Here is a 9478-nt window from a genome sequence, read left to right on the forward strand (position 1 = left end):
CACATTATGTCAGTTTGACATAAAGCCACAGAACACAAAGGGAAATTAGCAAGTACATATTTTTACTTGATGTGGAAAATATGCACCTAGTTACCACAAGTTAATTATGCAGTATTTATGAATTTCCTAATAAATGGTAAACCATGCTTAGGTAATGCTAAAAGAAAATAATTTTAACCATTATTTTTGTCCTAGATGAACAGGTACTTGGTAGCAATAATACCAAAGCCAAACAAAGCAAAGCACTTTATTAAAAAGAAATGTTGTTAACCTAACTGCCAATATAAAAGTCCAATACATTTTCAGTTTTTCTAATCAAAACCTTTAGTAGTAATAAACTTACTTCCTTTACAAATGCACTATTCAAACACTAGGACGTAGGTACTATTCAAAAAGACAAACAACAAGCTAAACCAGAATAAAAATTCTATATCTGTATTTCTATGGGGGCTCTTAATGCCAAAAACAAGACAAACCTGGGCTTAGCTGTTGCTGTGTCTGTGTAGTTAGTGTTCCCAGTATACTGCACTTTTCAAAATGCTCTCCAGTTCCACTCAGATGTAGGCTGGGTTGTCTTATAGAAAATCCTGATTCTCCAGATTCAGGAAACTTCAGATGGAACTGTGATTCCAAATTCCTAGCAAAGGAGAAGTCCATGGCATTGTGTCTCCCACCGCAATAATCACTGAACACTGATTCCTCCGCGGCATTCTGTGTAGGCAGTGGAAGAATCCGATGGTGAAGTTGTGGGCTAGACAATCTTGAAGATAAAGGAGTAGGAATAGGTGACATTTGTTTTTGTGTGTTAGATAATGGATGTAAATTAAGAATATTACTCACTGCTGCTAAAGAGGGTGAAAGCTGCCTTTTCTCTTCCGGTTTGAGATTGGTATTTGTCTGAGAAATATTAGGACTTATATTTATTGGCAGATTTAAAAACAAACGTTTGCTGCTCTCCTGAGTTACCAGAGGTCTTTGGTCATGCATTGAGCCTGGTAGTTTTCTGTCTGCTCTTGTAATTTCTTGCAGTTTCCTCCATTCTGCAGCTTCATCTAAACTGTCACTCTGTCTAACTTTCAGAAGGGTTTTATTGACTGCTCCCGTAAGGTTGCATGACTCATCAGTAATGTGTGCTTTCTTTCCTTCGTGCTGCAACACAGAGCCACCTCGCTCCTTTTCTGGCATTGTAGTGTTTTTGGAGTCCACAGCAGCGTCATCTACAGTAAATATATCAGCTTTGGGAATACATTCATTGTGCACTGTGGTAAGAATAGGAGTACCAGTCTCCTTATTTCCTTGAAACTCAGGGTAAGAAATGTTCTCAGATGCTTCATAAGTCTGTACAACTTTCTGCACACAAGCTTTTAAATCTTGTACTTTAGCAACAACCCTGGCTGCAAGTTTCTTATTGCAGGTTTGCTCAGCATACTTACAGTTATTCAGGTTACCAGCCACTGCAGTCTTATTTAAAGCCTCAAATCTATTAGAGAAGTTGTCTTGCTGAAAATTGAGCAAAGGGCTGCTGTGTTGTACCTTCACAGATTTAAGATTTCCCTCTGCATCATTCAATAGACTACTAGTGGGGTACATAATACAGCTTCCAAACACCTCATTGTCATATTCAGATAGAGAATCAGAAAGGTCTGCATCTGATTCCACAGGCCCACCAATCTTAAGAAAATACCCTGCTTCTCTCCATTTTTCTGGTTGAACTTGTGTGTCCAGTGGTAAATCATCCTTGGTTTCTGCTGCCTGCCAATTAGAAATGGAAAAGGAACTGGGAGAGCTGCCAGGAGGTAATCTGTTGGAAAGTATCCTGTTATTTCCCAACTGAATTTCTTTCCTATTTAACACAGAAGAAGGCTCCAAGTCATCTTCATGAACCTTTTCCCCCCCTTTCTTGTATAAAAACTCCTCCATGTTCTCTTTCCTTTTGCTAAATTTCCTCGTCTTTTTGTTTTTCAAGCTGGCTTCCTTGTCCATCGATCCCAGAAAGGACTCTTGGTGATTTTTAAAGTCCATGTTATCCTCACTTTGCAATGCCATGACTCCTGAAACATCCTGAAGCTTCCCATTCTGATTTCCCATTTTAACCCCCAAAATATTGCGTGAATTTAGGAGGTTAGCTACCAGTCTCTCCTTTTCAGCAGTCAATTTATACAGCTCAGTCAGAATGTCTCTAGTGGTAGTTTGTTTGAAAAAAATATCTCCAATATTTTCAGAAGGTTGCTCTCTCAGTTTTGCTGTCTGGGATCCTTCCCTTACTTGATAGCAGTTATGGAAACGTTTACGGGATCTGTCTAGAGTTACACAGCCCTTGTATGTAAATCCTCTAACTTTCCCCTTGGGGAGATAGAAGCTGACGTAGCAGAGTTCCATAATGGGGCTGTACAATTGGAGGATAGTATGAGTGCCTTCCATTATGCTCAACTAATTATTCATGCATTTAAATTATGTGGTCAGTGTTTCAAGGTTTGCGTGACACAGCATGTGATGCAGGGAATGTACAGAAGGCATCTGATTAATCTTCTACAGTACTGTTGCCTGTTAAAGGAAAAAGAAAGAAGCCTGTCAAACTTGATTAAGGGAATTTTGATAACAAACCACAAATTACAAAGCATCACAATTTTCCCACACTATATATTTATACCAGTTTTTGCCTTAAAAATAAAATAAAAAGCAATACACACCACCAACCCTCTCAGTTATTCTTATAACATATTTACTCCCAGGTGCTCTTGGTCCATTCACTTCCACATTAGGAATTAGCTCTACAGCTTACCTTCCAAAACACATTTACTCTTCAATTTTGCTGCTGTATTTTCTCATTGTTAAATGGTGTTGCACTCCAATAGAGGATACATTAAGACACAGGAAGATGCACACTGCTTCTATAGAAATGTGAGCTGCTATTTTCACTCACACAGCACTACCAGAAAGACAACCCTTAAATCCTCAATATTCCATAGCTTTCATTGATACCTGTTTCAGATAAAACCCCCAAATCATCTCTAAACAACTGAAAAAAGATTGGGCATCAAATTTTGTCTTTATTTACACCCATGCAGTCCTGAGGAGATCATTAACATCTAAACTGAAGGGAAAGAATTGGATCCATTTATTTGATTGGACTATAACATCTAAACCAGCAACAAAGTTCATTGGATAGTATTTACTCATCCGGGGCTTTCAAAGTTGGAGAAAAACTCTTTGATCTCACAGCTGTTGATTGAGTAGGTGTGCGATTATGCTCCTATACTTCCCCTCTTTGTACCAGAGCATCCAGGTTTTACTTGTGGCAGAGCTAGATATGTCTGCATTTGTTTTATATTGCCCAGCGAAGCTGGATGTCACTTCATGGGTGCTTATTAGTTTTGTAAACTAGACTGACTTCTTCTACAAACATTGATGTCAGGCAGAAGGAGCCAGGGAGAAACACTTGTAAAAATCAGGGGGGAAAAGTTCTACAAGTCTCCAGAAAAGAAACCAGAGTTGAGGAACAATTCTAACTGCATGAAAAACTGTGCATACGTTACAGGTTTTTCTCCCTTTTAAAAGAAGGGAGAATTGCAGCTTGCAAATGCCAAAGCAGAGTTTGTCAAGTGATTCCTGCAAAATACACCAATTCCTGAGGAATCTTCACTATTTCTCAATGCATACTTTTTACCTTGTTGTTATGTGTTGCGGCCCAGTTAAAATATTTGTACACCTTTTAGATGTGACCCTATTGCTACTGTAGCTGTGTGACAACTTCTCCTTGGTGCTTATCTTCAAATCCCATATTGGTATGCATGGGCAAGGGAGTGAAAAACTCTTTTGTATTTGTTTGACCGTGATAACATGTTTTAACAGCTTTTAACGGTTTGAATATAAGAAGTTAGGGAAGTCAGGCTTGCATGCATTGGCCCTGACTTCTAAAATTGTAAAGTTCATAAGGGGGCTGATAGAGAAAGTTTGGTAAATGTTGCTGAGGGATCAGTGCTCACCGTGACTTATGTGGAAGTCTAAGGTGAAGGGACCCTTCAATTCAGAAATCACAAGGGGATATTTCAGGTTGGAGCTCTCCACAGGGAATGGAGAGTATATGTGGAGGTAGTGGGCTGCATGAAAATGGCACTGAGTAAACTCCAGACATACTACTAGAAATTGGTAGCAGAAGATGGAGAAGACACAACCAAAGTCACTTGGCACAGAGACATGTGGCACAGGACCTTCCACCCCCCCACCCCCCGAGTGGAGAGGGGGGTGAAGGCAGCGAAGGGGAAGGGACAAGCAGAACAGAAGACAGCAACAGCAGCAGTGGGTCCTCCAGCGGGAGCTGGAGCGACACCAATGGAGAGGATACTTAAACTGAGTATGTGACCCCAAAAGCAGGGCGGGGTGGAAAGGAAGTGTGGCCTGGTTCAAGGGACCAGGATGGACTTAGTTGTTTTGTGTGTATTGCGTGTGATGCAGATACTGTAACAGGTTCGGGTGGCCAGCGGGCCTTTGTATGAGTGCGCGGGTATGTTTTTTGTAACAGGGGAAGGTTTTTCCTTTTGTGGTGTGATATGAATAGTGTAGATATATATATAACCTTATATATATGTAGACATATATTTTTACAAAAAAAAAAATTCACCATCCAGCCATAAAGAGGTAAGTATTGGTGATGTGCAAATCCCTTTAGTGGTATCAGTCTGAACCTATTACTCTCTTGGTTCTGAAAAGCTGAATTCTTTAGGGTACTATCAGGTCAGGTAGAAGCCTGTACCTGCTGGATTCTGAAAGAGCTGAGACTCTGGAGGTTGCTCAAGCTCTTAAAGAATTAGGTTCCTTCTGCAATCAAAAGAGGAGCAGTGCCCCCCAGCAACAGCGAGGGGTAGCAACAGCAGTGGTAGAGCAGTGCCCCTGATGGTCACGGTGAGCAGTGAAGCAGCCTCCCGAGTGGTGGTGAGCAGTGGCAGAACAGTGTCCCCCAGTGATGGTGGGTTACAGTGGAACCAGCATCCCCAAGTGGTGGTGAGCAGTAGCTGAGCAAGCTCCCCAGTGGTAGGGAGGAACAACAGCAACCAAGGAGCAGTGCCCTCCAGCAGCTGTGAGGAGCAATGATAGCAGCCAAGGAGAAGCAGTCCCCAGCAGTAGTGAGGAGCAGTACAGCAGCAGTGAAGCAGCACTCTGTAGTGGTGGTGAGGCAAGGGAAACCTTGGGCTAGTAGCTACATTGGCTTTATGGACTACATTGCTCACCATGTGTGGGACTAGGAGAAAATGCTGATCATATTGACTGTGCTGAATTGTTAGTAATAGGCTGAGGTGGGCTACTGATTATTAGTGATTTTCTAAATCTGTTTGTCATCCCACTTCCCCTTTCCCCACATCAACAAACCCTGTTATAGTTTAATATTGCTTGTGAGTGCGGAATTTTGTTCACATTGCAACACCCAGGCAGAAATTATTTTCCCAGGTTTCTGAGCAGGGACTCAAGCCAAGATAAGCAATTTGTATAAGATTCCTAAGTTGAACTTGGCCTTTGTTACTGCCAGCCTGGCAGAAGGGTTACACAAAAATAATTTAATCTTTTTACTTTGAAAATTATAAAGAATGTAAACTTCTATATTGTTCTGTTGTGTGGAATTTTGTGTCTCTTCCTGGGGTGCCACATCAAACCAAAGGTTTATGTCAGAGGCAGGCAATTATTTTGGGTGGAGGGTCACTTACTGAGTTTTGGCAAGCCATCAAGGGCCGCATGACAGGCAGCCCAGGGCAGATAAATATTAATTTTCTAAATTTTTTAGGGGCCCCATGGCCCAGATAGAATGGCCTGGCGGGCCGCATTTTGCCCACCCCTGTTCTATGAGCTCTACTATTCTGTCTCTCACAGAAGCCAGATCATTCAGGAAAAAGGACAACACTATAACAAGGGGTTTCATAATTATGTGTCATAAGTTGCAAGCCTGCTTTATTCTAAATTTCTTACCTTACTAGCAAAAGTGATTGGATTTTTGGCAATTTTTGTTTTGTAAAGGATTACGTGCACAGGCAATACTCTTTCGTAATCCCCGAATTGTGCTCTTGTTTCAGAGGGCTCTCCTTTTGAATTTCTGGTAAGGTATTAATACAAATTTTAATTCTGAAAAGGTATGTTCACAAGGAAAGGACCTCTCTCTCAGAGCAATAGTGATATTCCATTCTACACAAAGCAGAGGAAAGGGAACCAGACTACAAGCAATTTATAAGTATCTGTACAATTTGTCTGAATATAGGAAACATGCTGGAACAGCAGTCATTAAGGAGAAAAAAGACAGTATGGAGGAGAAAAGGAGAAAAAAGACAGTATGGAGGAGAAAAAGAGTGTTTGAATTTTCCACAAGTGCAAGTAACATAATTTGCAAGTTTATATTTTGTACTTTGGAAGAGTAGTTTGATAAAGAGACACTTTGGAAAGTGAAAGAATGTCCTTGCTAAAAGACGTTTTAATATTGTTTCCCTCATTTATTTACTAGTATGTTAATAAATTGTTATAGCCTCAATAGCACAATTCTGACATTAACCAGATTTCAGGATATTTATACAAGGCCTATTTTTGCTACTTAAATTATTAAAATGAGGGATCTAAATGTCAGCAAAAATACATTACAAGAGGTTTTTTTCTAACAGCGTTTTTAGACAAATTTGTTCAAGTTGTTGAGCATATGTTTGATAAAAGAATGTGGGTCATTATTTAGATGAAAATAGTTTTGTTACACTTACTAGAGGAGTTAACATATTTTATAAATACAAGCATCCCTCTGAGATGGGTGAGGTTACATTTATTTTCATGTGAGAAAACCAAGATTTAAAGTAACAGAATATCAGACTAGAAACACCAAAGAGGAGACAGGATTTCCAGAGTAGGTCCAAAGCCTGTGCTCCTCAATCCTTACTAAATACTGGCCCCATTCTGGTGTTAAGGACTCTACAAGTGATAAACTTGCTACAGTTTAAGGTAGGTTTCACAATTTGATTTTACATAGAAATTCAGCAATTCCTGAGAAACCCCTACTATTTCTTGATATACAATTGTTACCATGCAATTATGTGATAGTCTAGTTAAAAAATGTGTACAATTTCCAAGATTTTGTCTTGGATTTTATAAATGAGCACTGAGTAGCCCAAGGTAGTACATTCCATGCACTGAGATAATCTTTATTTCTGGGAAAATCTGCTGACGGCTATTTTTCCCTGGGGAAAAGAAGGCCAGGTTGCATGGTTTTATTTGATACAATTTGCAATAAGGACTTGTTTAATTAACCTGTCCTAGTTTCCTATTTCTTCCTTTGTTATTTTGAATCAGGGGCATCCAACTCATTTGGCCCCATGTAGCAGATCAGGACAATGGACCTGTAGCCCAGACAATCTACCTCTGGTGTCAAAGTGAAGGCTGGTTAGTGCAGCTACTGGATCTGTTACACTGGCATGGCTGAGGAACCCTGAAGATGAATGCAGCTGCCACTCCTCAGCTTTTTCCCCTGCCACCAATTTCATTTGCCAACACTGAGCAAAATCCCTAAATTTAGCAGTGGGAAAGGTGGGGTGGAGAGAAGGGGCAAGCAGTGGTGTCATTCACTCCTTGGATTCTAGGGCCATGCTGACAAGCCCAGTGGGTCACAATTTAACCACCCACAGGCTGGTTGGCTGGCTACAAGGTGGTCAGGCCTGTTTTAAATAAAGTTGATCAGAGTAGAGTGTCTACCTTTTATCTACTCATGTATTTTATTGGTTCCTTAGATTGGAAACATTTCTCCCATTAGTATCAGCAAGTTTGATTTTCCCTGTGAAGTTTCCTGTGGAGACTATAGCCTGCACTCAGAATTCCCTTGAGGGAGTTGTACTACAACATGTTCTTTGTCAGAGAAACATAAAATGGAAGACACGATGGAAAGCTAAGAAAATATCTGCTCTAAATACATTAGTACAAGTCAGCCTGTGTTAGACTTAATTTCATAGTCTTCCTTAAAGATAAGAGTCATTATTAAATCATGAGTTTGACCAATATGTTTGCGTTTTCTTTCTTGACTGGTTAGACATGTTATTGATGAAACATGATGTACTGACTATGCGCTAATAGCACCATGAAAGCTACAGACACAGTAACTATATTATGCATCTAATTTAATATCCCCAAGTGACGGCCATTATAACATCAATTCCACTTCAGCTTAATATTGAAGTACAGGTTGCTTTTGTTTTTCAGTCTCCTTTTTCCCATATATTATCTTACTCTTATCAGTTTCATAATATCATCCTCTTCCACACTAAAAGTTCAATATTTTTCCTCTCATCCAACCCTTCAGAATACCAAAACAGCTCTCCTGATCTATGTTGATTTCTGGAATCGTATCTTTTTTTTTTTTTTTTTTTTTTGCTCAAAAGCTGAGGTAGAAATCAGGTACACACCTTTGCTTTGTTAATTACCAGCTCATGGAGAATTTCGAAAATAAAATGAGACCTAAAGACTTTCTTTCCACGTTAAAAGCAAACGCATCTACTGGGCAATTTTTATTTTTTTTAATATTAATCAGCCCTACCTGTGAATCTCAGCCCCTGTTACTAATACTGGTCCACTCTAGAGGACAAACTCAATTAGGTCTTCCCCTTAATTACACTAAGGTAAATAATGTTTTCCAGTGTGCGTGTATTGGGACATTAAAATCAGATTCACCCCAGACAGAATTTAAGCTATACATTCCAATGGGAAAGGTTTCTATCCTACTGTGCAATCAAGATCACCCAAGGCAATTGTTAAAATTCTGACAGTGTCAGAGAACCTCCTAAACCCTCAAAGTTTAGGAGTCCTTGTTACTACTGAAAAAGCAGATATTCTACATCATTTTGTCTGTAGACTGAGTGGAAATACATGGTGGTAGTCTACAATGAATGGAAGTATTCCTGATATTTGGTTAATGGTCTTACAACACATTCTTCACTTAGGGAAGCTGTATGCTCCCTGTCCACTCCCTGATGGTATCTATGAGTCAGAATAGCGTTCTGTCCCTGCCCTTAGAGTCAATGGAGTTTACTGCTTCTCTCCTAGTTGGATGATAAAAGTAGTAAAAGCATCAAAATTGCACTCTGATATGTGCAGCATTATATATATTGGATAATTGGCACTTGAGATATATTACAGAAAGATTCGTCTGCCATTTTCATGATCTAGCAAATAAAAGTACTGAAAGGCATGTTTATATATTAGGATGATCATCTATAAGATAAATGTATTAAGCAAGACACTATATGCATAGACTTAAGAGCCTACAAAGCACTCTAAAAAACCTGAGAGAGATCTTAGATCAGTGGTGCCTAACCTTTTTGCCCCATTGGCCAGAGGGACAAGGCGGTTCATGGTGGGTTCAATTCTGCACACAGGGGTGACATGGCAGGGGCCTAATCTAGTCTGGGGTGGAGGGTGGTGTGCGCTGTCCAATCCCAATCTGGCTGCCGGGGTGGGGGGTGGGGAG

General features: G+C 40.0%; 1 protein-coding gene across 1 annotated transcript in view; it reads right to left on the reverse strand.

The window, feature by feature from the left end:
• Positions 1-282: 282 nt before the first annotated feature.
• Positions 283-9478, reverse strand: part of LOC112549406 (formin-1-like) — a 21277-nt gene continuing 12081 nt past the window's right edge. The window contains exon 2 of the mRNA XM_025197757.1: positions 283-2544. Coding sequence (XP_025053542.1) covers positions 454-2421 — 1968 coding nt within the window. The 5' untranslated portion in view covers positions 2422-2544 and the 3' untranslated portion in view covers positions 283-453. The remainder of the gene's footprint in view (positions 2545-9478) is intronic.

Source organism: Alligator sinensis, unplaced genomic scaffold (assembly GCF_000455745.1).
Source record: "Alligator sinensis unplaced genomic scaffold, ASM45574v1 scaffold262_1, whole genome shotgun sequence".
NCBI classification, from domain to species: domain Eukaryota; kingdom Metazoa; phylum Chordata; order Crocodylia; family Alligatoridae; genus Alligator; species Alligator sinensis.